At 39.1% G+C, this 22,329-nt stretch overlaps 4 protein-coding genes across 5 annotated transcripts; 1 reads left to right on the top strand and 3 right to left on the bottom strand.

The window, feature by feature from the left end:
- Positions 1 to 5: 5 nt before the first annotated feature.
- tmem50a (transmembrane protein 50A) lies at positions 6 to 4,504 on the bottom strand. 2 transcript variants are annotated; one of them, XM_063908408.1, is made up of 7 exons: positions 4,256 to 4,504; positions 3,644 to 3,749; positions 2,805 to 2,917; positions 1,258 to 1,325; positions 969 to 1,061; positions 741 to 801; positions 6 to 635 (listed from the first exon to the last, which is right to left on the bottom strand). In XM_063908408.1, the coding sequence occupies exons 2-7, from the start codon at positions 3,743 to 3,745 to the stop codon at positions 488 to 490; spliced, it is 585 nt and encodes a 194-aa protein (XP_063764478.1). In that variant the 5' UTR covers positions 3,746 to 3,749; positions 4,256 to 4,504; the 3' UTR covers positions 6 to 487. The 2 variants fall into 2 exon arrangements, with proteins under 2 accessions (XP_063764478.1, XP_063764479.1); XM_063908409.1 differs by having other exon boundaries at positions 3,644 to 3,776; positions 4,256 to 4,450.
- Positions 4,505 to 5,352: 848 nt separating this feature from the next.
- On the bottom strand, positions 5,353 to 8,159 carry mgst3b (microsomal glutathione S-transferase 3b). Its single transcript, XM_063908411.1, has 4 exons — positions 7,906 to 8,159; positions 7,654 to 7,776; positions 7,270 to 7,342; positions 5,353 to 5,654 (listed from the first exon to the last, which is right to left on the bottom strand). Exons 1-4 carry the CDS (start codon positions 8,029 to 8,031, stop codon positions 5,554 to 5,556), a joined length of 423 nt encoding a protein of 140 aa, XP_063764481.1. The 5' UTR covers positions 8,032 to 8,159; the 3' UTR covers positions 5,353 to 5,553.
- Positions 8,160 to 8,688: 529 nt separating this feature from the next.
- On the top strand, positions 8,689 to 12,647 carry rsrp1 (arginine/serine-rich protein 1). The gene is made up of 5 exons (XM_063908407.1): positions 8,689 to 8,942; positions 9,359 to 9,840; positions 9,933 to 10,090; positions 11,326 to 11,403; positions 12,292 to 12,647. Exons 2-5 carry the CDS (start codon positions 9,381 to 9,383, stop codon positions 12,448 to 12,450), a joined length of 855 nt encoding a protein of 284 aa, XP_063764477.1. The 5' UTR covers positions 8,689 to 8,942; positions 9,359 to 9,380; the 3' UTR covers positions 12,451 to 12,647.
- Positions 12,648 to 15,607: 2,960 nt separating this feature from the next.
- Positions 15,608 to 21,805, bottom strand: syf2 (SYF2 pre-mRNA-splicing factor). The gene is made up of 7 exons (XM_063908309.1): positions 21,722 to 21,805; positions 21,319 to 21,402; positions 21,002 to 21,127; positions 20,382 to 20,499; positions 17,678 to 17,768; positions 17,045 to 17,143; positions 15,608 to 15,967 (listed from the first exon to the last, which is right to left on the bottom strand). The coding sequence occupies exons 1-7, from the start codon at positions 21,737 to 21,739 to the stop codon at positions 15,802 to 15,804; spliced, it is 702 nt and encodes a 233-aa protein (XP_063764379.1). The 5' UTR covers positions 21,740 to 21,805; the 3' UTR covers positions 15,608 to 15,801.
- Positions 21,806 to 22,329: the final 524 nt, after the last annotated feature.

Consider the following 22,329-nt stretch of genomic DNA (forward strand, 5'->3'; position numbering starts at 1 on the left):
ACTGATTTTCTGCGTGGTATGTTGCTGTTTAATGCTGCCAAGGGGGTTAGAAACAGACATCATGGTTTTGATGTTACACAAGCAAATAGGTAGGTGTTGCAGTCAGAAACAACCCATATGGTTACATTCAGTAAATGTGTACAGTATTATGAAATATTGCCCTCCATGGTTTGTATCATAATAATTTATACTGTGTCCACTTAAAAGACTTTCCAGATTCAAAATGTTATAAAAGTAAGTATACCCAAAGCAAATGTGGACAGTTCAGAGAAACAAAGCTCCCAAGAAACACATTTTGTTGTACACAAGATGTACACCTTTAGATCAAACATGGCTACACAGTTGAGTGCAAATAGACACATTTAGAGATGTCCCACATTTGAAAATGTTCACCAATTTTAAAATAGGAACCTATGGAAATGTGTGACTTGTTATGATTTAGCCATTATACAGCAAACAATAAAAATTAAACATGTTAATTTGAAAGCTAAAAAAGTTCATATATAAAGTGAATAACCACTAAAGCATATTGTCTCATACAATATAGAAAGCAGAGTGTATAAACAGTGGAAACCAATACACAGAGTCCATTACTGCAAAGATCTTCTGTACGCCCGAACTTGAAGACCAAACCCCTAAGGAGACAGGAAGATAGTGTGAGAAAAATATTTCCAAAAAACAAAAAAGGTGGGACAAAGTATGGACATGGGTTTGAAGCAAGACGCTGGGGAGGAACTTACCCGAAGAAAATGAACGCGTTTTGGAAGAAAATGGCAATACCGGGGTACACGACAGGCTTTTCTGCAAGAGACAACAGATATAATACAGGTAAAATAATAAGGTAAAAAAGGCAGCAGTTATAATTTGACTTTTAAGTTTAGTAAATGAAGAGCTCTCTTTATACACCAAATGTCCAGTTACTGCATCCTACTGGCTACTCTCTTTTTCCTGCAATTTGTGCAACTTACGAGGCACTACAAATCCTCCGAACAGGATCCACATAGAGGCGATGAGGGAGCCAAAAGCCAGCATGAAGCCGATGAAGAGCCAAACTCGAGCGCCTGCAAACAAGAGATATGAGAGGATACGTTACAGGGTGAACATAACACTTTTTAATGGAGTTACTGCATGTTTGTTGTAACTTTATTACAAGGAAACCGTCAGATATTACAGTGAAATCAATCTATATGAATGGGGAAAAATTCAGTATAATATACTGTGAGATATACACAGTTTATTATATCCTATCATACATACCTGTCTGTCCGATGCAGCCTTCACTGTAGCTGTCCCCTCTCACCTGGCCGTTGGAAACAGCATTTATCCTAGACATGTCAAAAGAGAGAATTACAAACATATCAGCTTTTAAATAAATTCACTACACCTGATTGCTTATCACGACAGACTCAATAGTAATAATAGTAAAAAAAATAAGAATGCTTGTCCCTTAAGAAGTATCAGCATTATGACACTCTCTCCAACGGTAGCATTTTTTCAATTGGGAAATATTAAATGGGAAAAATAGAAAAATAAAGTCTATTCAAAAGGTCCAAGTTAGTTCAGTTCAGGAGATTGGGTTTGTTTCAAATTAAAAAATGAGTGCGTTTTCCTCTATCAATTCAGATCGTCTGCATTGTTTTCGTGTGAGATGCATGGTGTTTGAGATATCATCTGTGGAGATGTCTGCCTTATCTCCAATCTGATTAAACAAAATGGCACTTTGTTTGAGACGCTAATAAGGCTGACATTTTTTCAAGTCAACAACAGTGTTGCTCTCCAGAAATCATGACCCACAAGATAGTCCATTGACATTTTGTAAGCATCTTAATATAGGAAATAATTTCTTACTACCAACCTACAAGCCAACTAGTGAGCGTAAACAACTTGTCCATGAGAAGATATTCCTTCCTCCTGCACAGTCAATAGTTCTGACATGGAAATTCTTTTTCTACTGTTGTGCTATAACTGATTTACACATTTTGGTGGCATTTAGAGCACAGTAAGCTGAGTGCCATTCAGTTCCATTAGAGTGATGAAAAGACAGACATCTATACAGCCAAGGTCTCCAGTTATCTGCAACTCACACAAAAACAATCCAGATTTACAAATACCACTTCATGTCAGAGGAGAAGTATTGTGTTATTATTTTGTGTTGAAAAAGTTCCTTTAAGAAGGCCATTCAAATCTGACGTCATTATTGAACAAAGACAGGGGTTACAAGCCTTTTCAGGGCCATCAGTTATCATGTGACTAAAAGGAGGTCGCGTGATAACATCTCAAGACGAAAAGGGGGCAGCTCCAAACATCGAGTTGGATAGAAGATAGAATTGGAGGATGAACCCCTCTTTATTAGTCACATACATGCACACAGCAGAGCACACACAGTGAAATGTGTCCTCTGCATTTAACCCATCCTAGTACTAGGAGCAGTGGGCAGCTATTGTGCAGCGCCCGGGGAGCAATGGGGAGGGGGGATTGGAGGTGTCCAGTGCCTTGCTCAAGGGCAACACAGCAGGGCCTAGGATGTGAACTGGGACCTCTCCAAGTAGCAGTCCACTTTCCGTATTTCAAGTCTGTTTGGGGACTTGAACCGGCGACCCTACGATTCCCAGTCCAAGCCCCTACTGACTGAGCCACTGCTGGAGTTAGGCCTGGAGATGAGCCTTTAACCTGAGGCTGCATTCACATTCTGCCTGATCTGGATGCGAGTGCACCCAAAATAATAAATAATGGAAGTTATGATAAGACCATATTGTCAAACATTCATAGTGACAGAATCAGACTTCTGACAGAGTATGTCTTACATGAGAAAGGCCACTGTAGCGATGACTCCACAAGTGTGATAGGCATGATGAAACTCCCCCTCTTCAGGATATTTCACTGCTGCATCAATGATGATCCACCAACCAGTGAAGAACTGCAACAACAAGATCCAGTTAGCCACAGGAGTTTCATGGCAAATACAAACATGGATGTCAGCAAATGTGTAATAAAAATGTTCCCTAGTCATTCCATACAGATATATAAAGCTCTCCATCAGAGGTGGAAGAAACACTCAGATCTTGTACTTAAGTAAAGGTAGTGCAGGGATACTGTGCTGTAGTAAATGTCATTCATTCAAAAATATTACTCAAATAAAAGTACAAGCACCAACATATACTTAAAGTACTAATTATGCCTATTTCAGCATAATATAGTATATGTTTTGATCATAATAAGTGATGCATTTAAGTGCAGCTAATTTGAATTACTAGTATAATGCAGGGTAGCGTGTAGATTTTCTCTAGGTGTAACTGAAGTCTTACTGAAGTCTTACTGAAGACTTGATTATATTTCACATAGCTAAACTAAATCTGCAGAGCTACTAAATAAATGTAATGGAGTAAAAATTAGCTTCAAGTTACCTCTGAAGCTAACTTCAGAGGAACTAACAGAAGTACCAAGTAGCAAAAAATAAAAATAGTTAAGTAAAGTACAAGTCCCTCAAAATTGTACTTACACAATACAGTTTGTCTCTTGTTCTTTTATTTAACTGCTCTGCATACACTAATCGATAGTAACCAGATGAAAACATAGAGCAGGAAGGCCTTGCACGTTCATCTATTAAGCTAGTTTGTTTGCACGTTGAGAATCATTTATCTACCAGAACTCCAGCAGCTACAGAAGCGATGGCGTTCCTTCTCTCCCCCCAGTCCACATTGCACTCGCAGTCTCCGCACCGGATTCCGTCCAGAAAACCTGACATGGCTCTGGGAAAGGGCGAAGGGTCAAAATGCCTTAAAGTGAAAACAACATCAAACACTTTACGGAAACACTCAAAGTGTTTGTTATATATTCGGCATATAGAATTCACCAAAAAACTGTTATTAGAACTCAGAAAAACAATGTTTGTGCGCAATCACGGTACCTTATTATGATGCTCCCTAGCTTATACCAAGCACCAACTATCACCAACTATTTTTACACTTAAGCTCGGTAATCTATTCGACAACAAGGCTGACAATGTATCTAATGTATACTTGTAAAAACATTAACTACATTTATATATAGACTAGATAAAAACAGGGCTGTGTCCACGGTTTCTTTTGTTCATCGCTTTAGCACTAGCAAACATTTCCTTGAAGGTTTCTTCTCGCTACGAAGTTGCTAAAAAAAATACAATAGAATAACTCAAACAACAACAGCAGTACCGAGCGTAAAAACACACTCTGGAAACATTACTTGTTTTTAAAGCCATTTTCAAATGAATTCTTACCTTTTATTTTCGTTGTTTTTATGTGAAACCCCTCGATAAGCCCGATTTGTGCTTCCGATACAGCTCGGTCATGCACATGCGCAGTTCATACCTCCAATTTGATCTGACGCTGTTGATGTCGCATTCAGGTGTTGTGGACAACGTGGGATTACGGTAACATTACAAGCAATTTAACAATTTTAAAAGTAAGCCTGTCTGATAGTACTTGTTGTGACAATTCATAGAACATTTGACATTCATAGAAGATTTGACTGTAACGAATGAATGAACCAATGGGAGTGTACAGTATGACCTTGTAACTAGCTGATGCTAAAAAGTAATGACAATAAAACAATTTATAGTCTACCGTTTGAGTTTTATTTACTTCAGTGCAATAAAAAGGTTCCGTATAGAGTATTAAATATGTGCTATCTATGTTAAAAACTGACACTGAACTATATAAAAAAAACACGTATTTTCTTAATTTTCTTCAGACACAATTACCTCACACAAGTTTCGACGTGGAAAGTACGAGTTTAGCACCAGTTCATGAACGAACCACGGTGAATGAGGATTTTGTTGACTTTCACATTCAATTCTAATAACACAATACTGCTGTACTCGAAGCCGAAACTAAAACAAGATGTCATTACTTTAACATACATCATGGCAGAAACTAAAACAATAAAACACTCCAATATAATGAAATTATGTTTTTAAAATAAATAAATGCATTACAGATCAAATATGTTTAAAAAGGTTGTATTTGTATTTGATTTCCTGGATTAGAGGCCTAAACCGATTTGCATTTGGTTAATCTGTGGATCTGTGCTGAACAGCTAAATGTGCCTAATTGCTTAAAACATGCAGTTGATTGAAAAAAAGGGTTATAATTTTGTTTTTTTTAGAGAACTTTCTAGACACAATCAACATTTTCTTATATCAGTTATAGGTTTTTTAAGATTACCTTTATATTTTTTTTAAACAATTTGCAGTGAGATTAGCACATCATGTGTGAGTCACATGGGGCCATTGCGCATAATGCAGAACCCTTTTTAAAAATTTCTAACTGTGATGCCTGCCACTGTGAACGGGGAACTAAAGAAGACATCTCTGGGTCTGTTTGGATCAGCATCTACTTTATTGTTGATGATCACATGGAGTAGAAATTCAAACAAAGAACAATTACTAAGATAGTATAAAGTTATTTGTTACTCATTACAATTTGACAGTATTATTTATTGTAATGCTGGTTATAGTTGATACATTAGAAGTTTCATGGAAGTCAGTAAAAATGGACAAACAAGATGACAATCGTCTTAAAATACTCCAAGCAACTGCAGGGCTACAGATATAGACAGGAAGATGACACCAAAGTATCCAATGTAGCCATAGGCCCCGTACATCCTCTTTGATGGATCTGAAATAAAAAGATAAAACAGAACAATGCCAACATTCAAATTAGAAATATATGAATCAACAATCAATACTTTTTTGTTGATAATAGCCTACATCAAATGACACATTTTATTTAAATAATGTATATAATATATTACGCTTCTATATTTTATTCTAGCCGTAAACTGGTCTATTACTAGAGTACTCTACCTTATTCTGTATCAAGATGTTGGTTTATATTTATATTTCGTTCAATATACTGTATTTAAGTAGATTTTTTAGTCATGTGTAATAGTGGTCAACTTGCTGGTGTGACAATTAAACAATCCTAACATTTTACATCTACATTTAAATCAAACTTGCATTACTTATTTTAAAACAACTTTGATAATTGCAATATTATCTTTTTCCTGAATGCTATCTTCCGTGAATGATTAAACAAAACTGTTGGGAGAGGGGGCAATAAAATGTTGGTAATCACTGACCTCTGGACTGCAGTCTTTACACCACTAATGTTTCAAATTATGATAATAATTGTGTTGAAAATATAGATACATTTTTGAGGGTTGAACAGGATTAAATGACATCACCCAGTATTGAAGTAATTTTGTTCGTTCGTGCAATGCATATAACTCTGAGAAATGTACTATGATATATAATTAACACTTAATGTATATATACATGTATATACAGGGTGCGATTTGTAGGGGGGGATGGTGAGGATTTCCCCCCCTCTGGTTTTCCTATCCCTACCTCTGCTAAATTATTTTTATCTCCAGTGGGGACAAGGATTTCCCCCCCTTGATAGCGATGAATGCAACTTAACTGCTAGCCTACTTAAACTCTTGAAATCTAACGATCTTCAGTGTCTTTACATCAGAGTAGGCTATTCAGCAGCCTTCTGGCAGACGGTGCATATTTCTGAACGTCATCGAACACAAAAACATTGTAACATTTTTGTGCGGGAACTTCGCAGGAAAAACAGCGCTGAACCAAACATGAAACGCGTTCAGAGCAGCATATCATCTTACTTTACAGGACCCATTTGCAGAATTGTGGATAGAAGAGGGCCGAAATGCTGCAGACAATGCCCCGATAGGAAAAACGAAAAAGCCACCACAAATTTGTCACCAGAGCCGACTGTTTACATTTTCTAGTTTTCCAGACCTGTCCCTGAGTGTTGACAGCACGTTGTGCTATTTAGTGAATTATTTTGAGTGTTTGATTTAAGTTAATTGGAGGGTCTTTTCATGGAGAGCATTGATGCTGTTCTATGGTGCTTTCTGCCTGTTAGTGCGTACGCATGTTTTTGTGACGTTGAATAGAAATCCATGTATGGGTTATTAAAAGTTTTGCCATGTTGTGATGGGGACTAATCCACGGACCCGAAAAAAGGGCATGTCTACTTTTTGCGTTTTTTTCTCCCTAGTTATGCAAGTTAAAAGTCCAATGTTCTTGTCTATGAATACATTTAAAAAAAACATCCCCCCCTCTGTTTTTTTGTCAAATCGCACCCTGTGTATATAATTGGTGATCTGTATTTCAACTAAGTCTTTCCAGCATAAAAATGTCTGCAACATCTTTCAGACAAATAAAAATGAATGAGGTCAGGTGCTTTTGACTTCCATCAGTCTTACCTCCTGTGTAGTAGCCCCAGGCATATGAAAACCTGCTGGTCACCCAAATAGCCCCCAGCACAGACGCTGACAGCTAGGATTATAAACAAACAAAAAACAAGAATTATAAACGGTTTGGGAAATACAGTGGTACAGTGTAATGAAAATATGCTGTGTCACTGTGACACTGTCCCTATGGTGACTTTAGTATCTGGCGAATTGAGGCCAGAGTTCATGAGGATTGCCTGTCCCACCCTCATACACGTTTTTTGTTCTGTAACACTTTCAGTAGTCCTTAAAATTCCCTTCTGAGGTCTAATAGTTTTACATAAATAATACAGACATCCACGAAAAAGGATTTTGTGTGTATACAGCATAACGTGGGCAAAAGCATGATACACATACCGGATACACAAGAGCGGCAATGGTCTGGAAAACAAGCCACTGAGCATAGACCTCCAGGGTGTTCTGATGTGCTCTCTGGATGCAGTTGAATACCTGATGCTTGTCACTGTACATAGTGGGATACTGCAAAATAGAGATACCAAAAATGTCACATAAAAGCCAGAAACAATAAAGAAAATCACATCCAATAAAAGTATCAGCGTCCACAGAACTTTGCAAGTCGTTTGCATAAGTTAAAGTCAAATTATCTACCTTAACATCGAATTTCTTCCTCGCACCCCCAACCTTGACTGCTAAATACCCCAGCATGATCCAGCTGTAGAGGTAAGTAAATATGGCATATCCAAAGTTGGACGGTAACACAGTCAGAATATCCATCTCTGCACGATATGTTTGCCTGTTTCACGTTTTTCAAAGACTGCAGCGAAGTGAAGAGTCAGTGGACAGGAAGCAGATTGGTAAACAGATTCGAGGTTACATAAAGGATCGCGAGATTACATAGCGAGGTTACCTTTAAAGGGCAACACCACCATAATACTGCATTTTAGGAATCTCGCTGCTTGACCATATTAATCCTGATATTAATGCACACTGAATTGATTGTTTATTATATAATTGCATAACTGCATTCGTGAAACACAATCAGCAAATAAAAGACTAGTTAACAAAACGATAAATATGTTATTGCTAAAAAGCCTTCTCAAACGTTATTTTTTTTGTAATATTGTGTTCAAAATTGTCCTCTCTTTTTCGAACCTCAGCCTTGTTGTAAGCCTTGTTGTACGATTGCTTTTAGCTTTTGTGGTCAGTTTATATGTAAATCAATAAAACGTTGCATTCTGATATTTCTTTTTTTTCTCGGCTGTTTTGCGGGAAGGCCAAACAAAATTGGATTATCTTTTAATTGTATAATGGTCGAATAGACTGAGACAAGTCGATTTGCTTTCTTCTCGAATTCACAAGAAAGAAAAGCTTGTGCCCAGCGAGAATCGACTCCTTTGGTTGAACAAATTTGACTCGCTATGGGGGTCACGTGACTGGAATTTTCCAGAGGATTCGACCGTTGCTCCGCCAAGCCCACAGCGACACTCGTTACCTAACAAGCGACGACGACAGACGGATCAACCCGGACGAAGACTTCTCTTTTGCAATAACACGGCTAAAACTTACACATTTTAATATTATTCAGTTTTATTCGTAATATATATACTTGATATACTTTTTTAAGGTTACTTACCTTGAATCGTTTACATCGACGTTATCACCAGAACAAAGCTACAGTCCACACGGTAAGACCGTACTACTTACGTCCGCTAGCATGGCTCATTTTGTTAAGCCAATCGAGATGTACTTGTATCGACAGCTTTAAATGTAATATTAAGTTTCCATGTGATTACATCTGTATTTTAAACTCGTTATTTAATAACATGCGAATGAATTTGACATGGCGTGGTTTGGAGTTACAACAGCTGTTAGCTTAAGCTATGTTTAGCTTGCGTCATTCTGGAATTTTCCAGTAGGCCTCAACTCCGCCATTGTAGTTATGTTTATCTGCTCGCAATGTTTCAAGGTTTCAAGGCATATTAATAGACTATTACTTTGCTAAAATATCTTATACCGCCAGTTATTAAAGTTATTAATACGATGATTACAAAAAGCTATTTAAAAGAAAAAACTTGTTCATGTTTTTGTGTGTTTTTTTCAGCTTGTGACCGTAAACATAAAAAATGGCCAAGGGAGAAGTAGCACACTCTGAAATGGCCTACGATCGTCAAATTGATGGCATTAAGGTCATCTTTGACCAGAGCAGCCCGGTCCCTTCTCGCTCCCGATCCAGGAGCAGCAGTGGCAGCAAACCCTCCTCTGGCTCCGGCCGCTCCAGGGCCCGCGTTAGCCGCAGGAGGCGCTACAGATCATCATCCAGCAGCAGCAGCAGCTCGTCTCATTCCAGGTCCCGCTCTCACCCTCGATGCCACAGACCTTCTTCCCGCTGTCGCTGTGACAAACATCGCAGACATGGTCGTAGCCGCCAATCCCCACCACGCCGCGAAAGGGCCGAAGGCTCCAGGTCCTCCAGCCACAAGAACAAGAGGGCTGCTAGCCCCTCTTCCCAATCCCCACCCAGAACCCACAGAGACAGCTCAAGATCTGGATCTTCAGAGCATTCTGTCAGCCTGAGATTGGATGGTAAGTTGATTCTCTAAAACAAAGAAATGGTAACTACTCAAATATTGATTTGCACAACTGATTAAACAGTATGCACACTTTGTGTTCCCCAGACAAAGGAGAACTGGTCAGAGCTGCAAAGGCCATTGCAACAACACTCCTAGCCGTGGAAAAGCAGGAACTTCATGAGAGTGTGAAACCAGTCCAAGAGTTCAAACGGGTGTCGCTAGATACATGGGTGAGACAAGAACCCGAAAAGACTCAGTCACAGGTGGGTGCATTTCTGCTTCAAGTTTAACACAAAACACAATAAACATTTTTTAAATAAATCTTTGTACAGATTCTTAATAAAGGCAAAAATGTGTTTTTTCATCATGGACTACACCTCAATACAAGGTAAGGGGTGTTGAGAATTTAGGGATAGCCAACAATCTTTCAATTTGTGCATAATCAATCTTTACAGCATGCTTAACGTTGATAATAGATCTTAAGCTGTACAGGATGACTTATTATTCTATAATATAGTCTGATCTTAACTGTTGCATCATTTTATCAAAGATACAGTCTAACGTCTACAGTTGTTTAGCTTGAGGTCAATGTTGTGTTGAATTTCCTGTCTTGTGTGCTTGGACCCCTGAGGGAATACACATGCTCTCTGTATTTATTCCTGTCTTCATAGATAACATGACAGTGGTCTCCTTCACTCATCGGCACCTGGGAATAAAGGGCTGTCATGTGACTTGGGTGACAACAATATGTTTGCGTGAAAGTTTATCTGATACCTCCTTTATAAATTCCACTATGTGTAAGTCTATCAACTGAAGGCCTGCAGTTAAACAAACACATATGTAGATTACCTCACAATCAGACATGTTCAAAGTCCATACAAATGCTAAGTATACACATAAATGATGCTCAAGAAATTCCTACATTATATTACACTGACTCCACTTCATATAGATAGGCAGTCAAATTTTGAAATTTCCAATGTATTTATGCTTGCAGTTGAAATGGGTCGTTGTTATTTAGCAGAATCCTTCACTCGCTGATGGAGCAAAGGCGTGTGGACCGCATTATAGTGACTATCCCTGTCGAGAGCTAGAAACAGATGAAGAACTCCGCTCCGTATGCCAAAGATAAGTTGGTTCACCAGCTGTATGCTGAGCGCTGGGAAACCTACGTCACCACCATTCTGCCACTGTAGACAGAGAAGACATCCCTTTTTACTTGATCCTTTTTTTCCTTTCTCATTTTATTGTTTTATTATGTTTCAAGGTCTGTCCTTAGTAGGATTCAGTTAATGCTCGAGCTTTGACACCAGTGGGATGGGGGTGTTAAGTGTTGAAGTTAACACTTAAATAATTAACATGCAATAGAAGTGCTACACAATTTGACAATGGGGACTATAACGCATCTATATGAACTCTACAAGCTGTCAGAGCCACCCTACCATCAGTTTCACACACATATCTAACTAGGTGTTGTTTTCTTGTCTTTTTGAAACAGAGCGATGAGGAGGACTCTGATGATGTATTCAGCCGCAGGATGTCCCCAAAAAGGAAAACCATCTCTTTCAGCATTAATGTAAGTGACTTTAAATGAATGTTGTCATGATACCAACATTTTTGTTTCGATACCAAGTCAAGAATTGCGACTTCGATACTTTTCTTAAAAAAGGGGAAACCGTCTTAAATGTCATTTAAAAAAATCAGTCAAATAAACTACTAATGGTGAATAATGTAGGTCATCTGACCTACATTATTCAAAAGTTTACATTACCTTTGGATAGTAACACAAATAAATGAAGTGCTCTCTTTTCCCCTCTCCTGACAGCCAGTCGTATCCGTCTCATGCTGCTCAATTATCCAGTAATGAGTGACTCGACAGTGAAGAATACACTTATTTATAAGTAGTTTAGCTAGTTCCAGATGTGGATAAGATAGTTAAGTGTGTTAGCTCTTTAACTTGAAGTAGGTTTTTTGCTCCGCACCTGTCCCGTCACAGCAGCGATGATCACGTAGAGCTGCGTGTTCTGTCAGCAGAAATGTAAACACATTTTTCCAAATTTCGTTTCTTGCGTCGCTTTTGTCAACAAGCCAAGGCACATCGGCAATAGCACTCGCACTTGCAGCCATGCTCTCATTTTGTCACAGGATATGACCGCTAGAGTGCATGAGAGAGGGGAAGGCACGGCTGCAGGGAGTGGAAGCAGAGCGCTTAAACACACGAAGGAAATACGGCTCTTACTAAAACAATGTCATTCTTAAAGTACCGGTACTAATGAAATGGGGGAATCGTTGCATTTTTAACGGCAGGGTATCGCGATACCTCTCTAGTATCGGTGCACCGTTTAACACTACTTTAATTTAGCAGCTTCCTACGGTTTTCCCCAATTGGTTAAAAACCAAATTCTGCTCTTCATTATTCAGGTTGTCTTATGTCTTTTTTTTCTTTCAATCTTCTCCTTTTTAGAACTCTTTGGTGAAACCCACACTGGCGGCTCAGTCTGGAGCTAAGGTAACCTCCAGAGTGGACAGCTTTGACAGCAGGAAGCCCTACGGTCACTGGGTCCGGGTCAAATCAGGCAAATCTTTGAATGCGCGCAAACACACATTCTCCACAACACACTAGTGTGTCAGAGTGCATGGACACTGTAAATACTGTACATATTTTGTACATATGCTTCACCATTTTACAGTCGCAATTTTTTTCAGATGTTGAAAGAGTAAAGTGGGAACAACTGAAGAAATTCATTCAGGTGGGATATTTCTTTCCCTTTGTTGTATATTGTGCTTTTTTTCAATAAAGATGTTTATTTGATAAAAAAAGTGTTTGTTATTGTAACTTCTCATAAATCCATCAACTTCACTCAAAACTGCTGCAATGAGTTTTTTTAGCACTGACTAAAATCATCCATTTAGGTTTTCTTTATAGACAAATGGCAAAAATATAAATGATCCATACGAGAAAATGGCTTATCCTTACAAAGCAGTTACTAGTAGCAAAGAAATGGTGTATTTAGATATCCCAGTGGGCAATAACAATAATTTATAGTAGCATATGCCTGTGTTTTTCAGCATTATCGTTTAAAGACAACAGTCATATGGACTCAATCAGAACAGCCTGGTAATAAGCAAGCATAGAGTACATGTACAAACGAATAAACACAGCATTTGGTGGCTCACTGTGTCAAAGGTCATTGTCTTACGGTGGGTACAGCTTGAGGGTTGCAGTATGGACCAGTTAGCTGCAGCTTTTACAATGACCACACGGTGGCAGTAATACCACACAGATTTGCTGTGTTTCACTGCTGCTCCTTTTACAATGACCACACGGTGGCAGTATTACCACACTCTTTCCTGTGTTTCATTTCGTCGAGTCTTGTTTCAGACTGAGGGTGATGGTTAGCCGGTTCAGAGAGCTTTGAATCGCCACCACCATATCTGGGTGTTTGGGGGGTCGATATGTGTGGCAATTCAGTTTTAGTGTCTGGTTAGTTGAGGCAATGGTTCCTAATTTACAGAACTATGGTATCTGTACATAATGTGACTTTTTTACCTATTTGTTTAAAAAATAATCCTGAGACACATAACTCACCAGATTGTTTCAGGTAGAGACATTTTGATTAAATTTGTGCATAGATAAAATACAAAACACATCCAAAAAGTGGACATACATTGTTTCAATATTTACTTTCTGTATCCCCTATATGGAAACTTCACACTTTCTGATTTCATTGTTTATGAAGTCATGTATTATTTACTGTCTATGATTTCGATATTTATTCAAATGTAGTTCCTTTGACTTTTTAAGCAACTGGTATAATAATAAAATAATCGTTCATTTAATGATGGCTGAATTCCATTAGCTTTAGGTTCATGGTACAGTGATCACAATCGAGGAATTACAGGCTCTGTTTTCTTTTCGTGATGGGAATCATGATGTTTATTAATGTTTGGTGATCATCTGTCTGCTTCCACATGATGAGAACATGTTCCTTCTTGAATAACTTGATACATCGTCCTGTTCAGGTGGCTGTTAAGTGTGTGTGTATTTTAGATTTGATTAGTTCCTGGCACATGTTCAAACTACAAATGTATTACTGCCAGAAGGTATCTATTGGATAAGATAGCTATCTGTGAAGTGAGTAATAAATTGTAGTGCTCTTAAGATTTTCAAAGCTTATATTTAGATACATGTCACAATCTGTTGTAATAAAAAGGTAAAATCACACTGTTTTTATGATGTCTGACTGCCAGACTGCGTGTCTCCCGCTGTAAAACTCACCTGCTATTCTGATCCAATGTTTTGATTAGAGATAAGACATGCAACAACATCACACAGAGAGTCTTCAAGGAACTGGAGCGCGCAAGAACAGGGCCGCCGTTTACTCGGTGTATGCCAGTATCATTGATTCGTACACAAAAAAGGCAGAGTAGTGTCTGGTTCAAAAGGAGCCTTATTGTTTTGCCTTTCTTTCCTGTCGTGTGTTACGTAGGTTTTTGTAAATGCAAAGGCTAAAATCCAAAAGTTCCCTCCAGAGGGAGTTTTTCTCCCACACATTCCCCATTTAGCTTGAAACGCTTCAATTGTAATCCTTGGTTGACTTGTGTTACATAGTGACATCACTATATAACACATGCGCTTCTATTGGCTAGCTCTCCAACACATTGTAGTGATAAGCTTGGGGGCGGGGCATTTCTTAGTAATTGAACAATCACAACATAGCCAGCCAGCTTACCAATCAGAGCGGACAGGGCTCTGGTTTCAGACAGAGGGTGAAAAGAGGTGCTGCAGCACAGGCAGTATGAGAAAAATAAAGCGCTTTTTGAACGTTACAGCATATAGAGAAGTGACAGCAGAGGCACAGAACACAAATATAAACCTGAGCAAAACAGGGCCCCTTTAACACCATTTTTCCCCTTGTAATGTATAATACTCATTCTTAAAGAACTGATATATATCATATGTGATTTACTTATTCTAGATTCTTCTTTTAAATAAGATCCGTTTCTTATGTCTACAGGAAAAACTCCCCCATTAAACTCATTGCTATTCATCCAGTCATTTTCATGTTGTTTACCAGGCTTTAATCATACCCATTTTGCTTTACTGTAACTGGCAGTTGGCCTTGAAAGAATCAAAGGTGTCATATTATCTAAAAAGGTAATTTCCCTTCCAATGTCCTCTAGCTAATCAGATAACACAACAAAATATATCCCAATAATAAATCTGAACATTTAATCCCTTACTGCAATGCCGAGTCAGATATCAAAGACATTTAAAGACCCCTTTACCTTTCATCATTTAAACATAAACAACTCGTGGCGTGGCATCTTTGTGAATCACCCTTTGAGGGCATCTCATAAATTAATTCTGTGAGGGTTGATTCATCAGGATTAGATCCAAGAGAATATAAAGATTCAATTTGATACTGGTAGGACTACACAAAGCCATGGCTGTGTTCCCTGCGGAGGGCAGTGCTCGTGCATTCAGACAGAGACCGGGAGGCTTGCATGGGAACCTGTTGTTGTCTTTCATCTCTCCTGCAGTCACAAGGCTCCCCGGATCAGTCTGCACCTCGGGGCCAGTTAGAGATGTAGATGATAATGAATAAATCGAATTGCTCAATTGTTGGTCTTTATCACTCCGTTTGGACCAACACGAAAACATTCTTTTGGCTGGCATCCATGGCTTGATGTGCCCCGAGGTCGGATGGTAGCCTACTTACTGGTGGTTCATTCTCACGCTTGAAATGCCCCCCCACCACGAGACCACAGAAAAAGTGTGCAAGATAAATGTCAGTGGTTTATTTAAAAATAAAAAGAATAATCACAACAGCTGTTTTAGCCCCCATACTGTACAAAGGAACACCACACATCACATGACTTATCTCTCAGCTCTAGCAGTGATATAAAATGAGCACTGTTGCCTTTAATACGTGAAACAAACGCACCCTCCTAACTATGGCGGCTGAAGCTTCTAGACAGCTGTGCCTCTCTCCAGATTTTGTTTGATCTCCGCTGTGTATTTGCCGTAGAAGCGCTCCGCCTTCTTGTTGAACTTGGCGTTCCTCTCGTTGATGTAGTCAATGTCCGCGTCGTCGTTGTAGGCCCTGCGTCTGCTGTACTTGGCCCGCTTCTCGATCCTGACAAATAAAAACAGCTTAGGGAGGATTTCACAAACCAGTGTGGCCACTATCCATGGGATATCCAATAACGATAATTGGCTGCAGGCAATTATTTTTTTTTTTTGGGGGGGGGGGGGTTGTGCGTTTGAAATTTGGCATGGGTAGTGGCAATGGAAAACCAAACACGCATACTTAGAGGGTAATGCTGTCAATTTGTGAGCTCTTGGTTCTTCAAAGCATTGTTGTGCGTCAGACCCTGGCAACGGAACCCCTTGTCTAATGCCCCACAGTCGCATCTCTAACACGAGCCTGGGGCCGTTTCCAACACACAACCACTTCAGAGGGCTGGGGTAACAAAAAGGTGAAAGGACTTTTGAACAAACACAATAACGCAATAGAAAACCAAGGCAGACATTAATTGTTGTACGCCCGATTGGTTAAATTCAGACTTTGTGGTGAGTTTCATAAAGCTCCGCCCCATCACAGTTGCCGGAACACTCAGAATGCTTTACTCCATCCTGACCGAGACCCCAGGCACAGGCCCTTGTTCACAAATTGACTGAGAGGTCACAAATTCATTCCTTCCACACATCATCCCTTATGACTGATGTTCTCATATTTCCATACTCCACGCCACGTTTGCGGTGTACCAGTCCCGGTAAACAGGCTCTGAATGTACCCAGTGTCTTTCTGAGGTTTGGGAAATAATTAATTTGTTAGAATTGCTAAAGCCAATCATAATTAGCAAGGGTTCTTTGCCCGTTTCTGTAAAATGTCCATTTATTCAGTCCTCGCCATCAAGCTTTTTAAGAGCTGCTACTGGGATGTTAAGTAAATGTGTTTAATGCATCCTGTTACTATGTGAATGTCTTTTAGTAGATGTTTACATACATTTCTGCCCTATTCGATCAAAAACTGCACTATTAAGTCTTTTCTATACCACTTCCTTTTTACGGGTAGGGCCATAAGATGTTTTTCTTACAAAAAGTCACCGAGGTGATTCTATAGAGGGATAGTTAAACTAATGACCTGCTTTTTGTGGGCGAGACGAATTCACCGCAGGGTCAGGAGAGGAGGTTTTTGAGTGTGACTTACTGTTTCTCAACATCATCCACCATGCGGTCAATGCCCTCCTTTGAGGGGACGTGAGTGCCGTGGATCAGACTGTTGGACGTGGGGTGGAAGTCCTCACCGCTGTGGAGCAAACGGCAAAGGAATTAGTCATGCAAAAATCACAGATAATCACAATTTGAACATACTTGAAACAGACTTTTCTATTCCACCATTGTGATGATGGACATCTAATGAGGAGACATACATTTGCCTTGGGTGAAACCGTGTGTGTGTGGATCCTTCACGGTTCTGCATGAACGTCAGTGTTTCAGGGTGAAAAACCTGCAGGCGCACATTAGCATGCGTGCACTGCACTTTAAAACTCCAAATGTACTTAGTGTGTCAATACTTCCCCGGGGCAAATGAGGGGGTACATAACTCAACGTATAGGATATGTTTTGTGCACATGTGATGGGTTATTTCTGAGAAGTCAAGCAAGCAAAGTGATACAATTCATTTTATTTGACGAGAATTGTCACAGCTACGGTCTAATAGCAGAGAGGTCACCATCTTTTTTTACGGCTGTGTTTGTTCCCATGGTGAGCTGTCTGTCTTTAAAGAATTAAAACACAGAAATGTCACAGCCAGACAAGATGGCAACGGGGCTTCACTCACCATACTTCCCTCTGCTTTTCGTAGCCTTCAAAGTCGGGTCGGATCTGCTTGGTGAGCCTCTGGTACTGTCGGAACTGGGCCTCGGCATAACCTGCAGGGAGACGGAGAGATATGAAAACTGAGTTATAATTACCAGAACAAACAGCAAGCAGGACGGGCACATCCTGCAGCTTGTTAGGGAAGAGATGAAGAGGCTACTCCTCCTCCTCCTCCTCCTCCTCCTCGTGAAGCCCTTCTGGTGATACTTTTCTCCCCAGAGGTTTTAATTCAGAGGAGGTTTTGATGCAGCAGCTGGCTGCCATATTTAGGAAACACAGCAAGTCTTTTTTTTATATAAAGGAGATTAAATTGGGAGCAGTTTGAGATGATTAACATCACAAGGGGTTCTAACATGCAACCAGTATGGCTCGATACTCTGTGTGGGAAAAGAGGGGAAAAACTTCTCAATCACATCAAAAAAGAGAGCACAATCACGGTGTACCACTTGTTTCCTCAAGAGTAAACTGTATCAAATTACACTTTAATAAATGAGTAGACTGAGGTGATATAACCTCAAGTCTAAAAAAAAAGGAGATTGATCTGCCTGTCACTTCCTGACGTGGCTATAAAAATTCCAAAGTCAATACGATCAGTCAGTGACATCCGCTTCAATGTATTAAATAACTGATGTCAACAAGTTAGGCGTTTAAGTGACGGTAATGTTTTCACCGATGATGATGAAATGTGTGAATGGTTTGGCTAGTATAGTGCCCAGTAGAAGCAGGACGATGTTTTTGCTCTCACGTTTTGCTGCTTCCACCCTTTTAAAAATCTCTTATCCGAAAACCCTTCCAGCCCTGACACTGGTTTTTTTTTGGAGTCTATGTTTAAAGGACTTATGAAACGAATTTTAATTGTTGGAATTTCACAGTTTTGGGTGCTGATTCTAAAGGTTCTAAGCCTTGCGATTAAAATGAGATATTGTCTGGATAATAATTTATCCGGGAAGTCATGTTAAAACAGGCTCAAAAGGAGCCACATTTTGTCTTTTTGTGCGAATTCATTTTTTTATGCGTGACGTCATAGGGTTGACACAGAAGTTCTAGTAGTCTAACTGTAATGGTGGCGTCTATGGCTAAGACATCAAAGCACGGTGGAAAATATTGTGTTGCTGGAGGGCCAAATGGTGTTAGTTGCAAAAATAGCAGCTTCACTGAAGGCATCTCTCTGCACATGTTTCCGAAACAAAAAAATACTGGAACTGAGGCTGACAAGGAGAAGGCAAAGACAAGAGCACGACTCCACAGACTCACCATCTGTATCTGTAGGCCTACTAGAACTATCTGTCTCGCTCCTTTCACTTATTTCGGAAATTTCCAGATCTGACATTACTGGACTTGTTTTTTTAATATACATATAATAGTGTTCGCTTACTGTTCGCTTCTGAGAAAATACTCTTGAGCCTGCGTCAAAGCAAAGCATCTTCCTTGTCAACCGTTGCCATAAACAAAATGAACTAAGGTAGATGTAGCTGGTTGATCGATACATTTCGGCATAATAATGGGGATAACGCCATTGTTTATTAAGCTTACATTAAAACCATGTTATTATCACACAAGTTTTTTTTAAGTGGCTGGATTTCAAAGTGCCACTTCGTTAGGTTTCAACGTGTCAAAGACAGCGCAGCAGAATGCCATACCTGCGAAACCGGCATGTTCAAATCTTTTCCAGTTTACCACAGCAAACATACACTATTGTGTCATTTGATTGATAACATCTTAATAATAATAAGCGTGTAGTAGAAGCGATGGCTGTTTTGTGCCCGCCGATCCTGTGCCGAAAATGGTAACTTTCTTTCATTTCCATTAGCCTACCCATAGCCTACGGGAGGTGCAGAGAGCCTCTACAATATAGATATTAAATCGATTTGTGTGGCTTAAATTCAACGAAAGTTTTTCCACATAATGTTAGAGGTGTGTTCTTTCGACCTGCTGATGTTTGTATCAGAATTTTGGTTCCTTGATGAGATATAGGTCCATCAAATGTATGTTGTTTTCGCAGCCAGCCATACCAGCAAATAAGGGAGTCAACCCTATGACGTCACGGTCACATGGCCAATTTCGCACCCAAGGCCACATAATTCACACTTTTAAATGGCCGTTTTAACAAGTTATGCCCGGAAAATTTAGTTCAAGTTGGATTGATGGTTTAAGAAAAAGTCAAAATTTCATTTGAATGATAGATGAAAATTCATTTCAGTTGCACTTTAAAATAAATACTTCCTTTTTTTATATTTTATTCTAACTTAGTTAACACAGCTTCATTTGTTTGTTGAGCAATTATAAGAGCATTCTTTTCATTTCAATCTTCTCAACAGACAAGGTGTTTAAAGGCTTATTAGAGGGCAAAACCCAGCCGTACTCTGAGAGGATCTTATAACTTTATCATAGCACAATGTTTTTATCCATCACTACGACGATGGCCAGATAAAAAAAAAATACATACGCAGCAATCTCTCAGGAATTAAGTTGGTCAACCTAAATCAGGCAAATATGGCTGAGATTTTATTTTTCAGCAAAGAAAATACTAAAACTTAGTTAAAAGTTTTTACCAATGATTAATGCACACTTGATGTCTCATACTCTATGTCTTGTATAAAACTTGTAACTAAGGAGTACACTGCAATCAAGCTACATCAGTCTCCACTGGAGACGCAGCCACCAACCTGCAAATCCCTGGTCCGGGTTCTTCTTCTTTTTCTTCCTCTCAAAGCGCTCTGCATCATCAGCTGTGATTTCCAGCAGTTTCACTCTGTGATAGTCCTCTCCGTTGGCAGCACATTCCTGCAAGACAAATATAGAAATATGAGTCTTTGGTTTGACAGTGATAAGTAAACTGCCCCTGTGTTACATCTAGGGCAATATTGTAATGCATTGGTGGAGGTTTATTGATTATTTGAATGACGCCCACTGAATAATAACTTTCCTCTGAGGGGAAATAGTTATAGAGAGATGCTGGGATGATGCATTTTTGTAATCCAACCCTGAACGTTGGCATTGTGCTAGTTACGTCAACAAAAAGCTAATGAATTCTCCCATTGGATTTTGGACCTTTGCAGATCATATTCACCCACTAATAGGGAGGCTGAAGTGCTAGAATGCCAAGACATGTTCATGTTTTGGGACTTATTGCTACACCACGACGCTATATAAAATCTAGTCCAGAATATATGCATGTAAAATGCCATGCGGGCACCAAAGAGAAATGTATCAAATGTAATCATAAACATGATTAATGGTCTATGGCAGACCTCTTTCTAAAACATTATATTTTACAGTGATATACCTTTTTCTTTGCGTCTTCAGCAAGCTCCCACTCCAGTCTGGCTTTCTTAGCCTCCCAGTTGGCAGGGAGCTTCAGCCTCTTGTCCTCCTCCACAACCTCCTGGTGATTGAGCTTACGGGCTTCATTCTGCAGTGGAAAATAACACGACATGTTGTAAAAGCAGCTGTGTGCAAATGAAATATAATCAGAAATACCCTGACCGGGGCAGATGGTGTTGACAGACGTCTTGTTAAAAGGTGTTTTTCACAGCTATGAGTCAGTCCAGCTTGCCACTGTGACATAAGCACTTATTGTCTCGATAAAGTAGAAACACTCACCCGTTTGAAATGCAACTCTCTGAATTTCCGTAGTCTCTCTTCTCTCTTCTGGGATGCTAACTCTCCAGTGGCTGTGGCAGACGGCTGAAAAAAACGAAAGTTTTATTTAAAGTTACATTAATCTATAATCATTTAAAACGAGCCTGTTTAATGACCAGTGTATTATTTTACAGGAAAGTAAACCGAGAGTATCAGGCAGAGATAGCTAACGTAAACAGGCACTCGCTAACGTCGGTTAGCTTAGCAACAACAGGAGGTGGTAAACAACAAAGTGTGGAGCAGGAACACATTATCCATCGGCGAAATTAAACACAGCTTTCCCAGAGGAATACACTCTTATAATGTCATCCAACAACATCAAATACATTCGGTAATTTACCACTAATAAGGGGAAACGACTTACCTCACTATAAGACGCCATTGTTTCGCCTGTGCTTCACGGAGGAAGAAGACGGGAAGTGTCACGTTCATACCGGATATGACGAACAAGATAAACATTAAATAAAAAATAAATAAAAATGTCTTGATTTTAAAAACATGAATTATCTTTTCAATGATTAACTAATATATATATATATATACATTTTATTTATTTATTTTTACCATAAAAGTATACATTCATTTACTTTCTGGACTTGATGATTGATGATATATTGAGTAAAACTAATCTTTTTTTAAATTTGAATAGATGAAATGTTTGTAAAGACATAAACAATTGGATTTATATACACAGTGTATATGCCATTTATCCTGTATTCTCTTTATCTTATTTTAATTAAATATTCCGGGTTTGTTGTATATGATATGACTATAAACCCTTTCAACATGGATACTATTTTTCAGACAGATCTAGAGGATAAAATAAAAGTAACACTACTTAAAAAGGGGCCAACAACAAGAAGCCAACAATGTCTACATGAGTCTATCATCAAAAAATAATTTACTGATAATAAATAATCAAATAATAAATTAGCTCGTGGCCTCCAAGAAAAAAGCTTGCATTGTTCTTTG

The sequence above is a fragment of the Eleginops maclovinus genome, chromosome 19 (assembly GCF_036324505.1).
Source record: "Eleginops maclovinus isolate JMC-PN-2008 ecotype Puerto Natales chromosome 19, JC_Emac_rtc_rv5, whole genome shotgun sequence".
Lineage (NCBI taxonomy): Eukaryota > Metazoa > Chordata > Actinopteri > Perciformes > Eleginopidae > Eleginops > Eleginops maclovinus.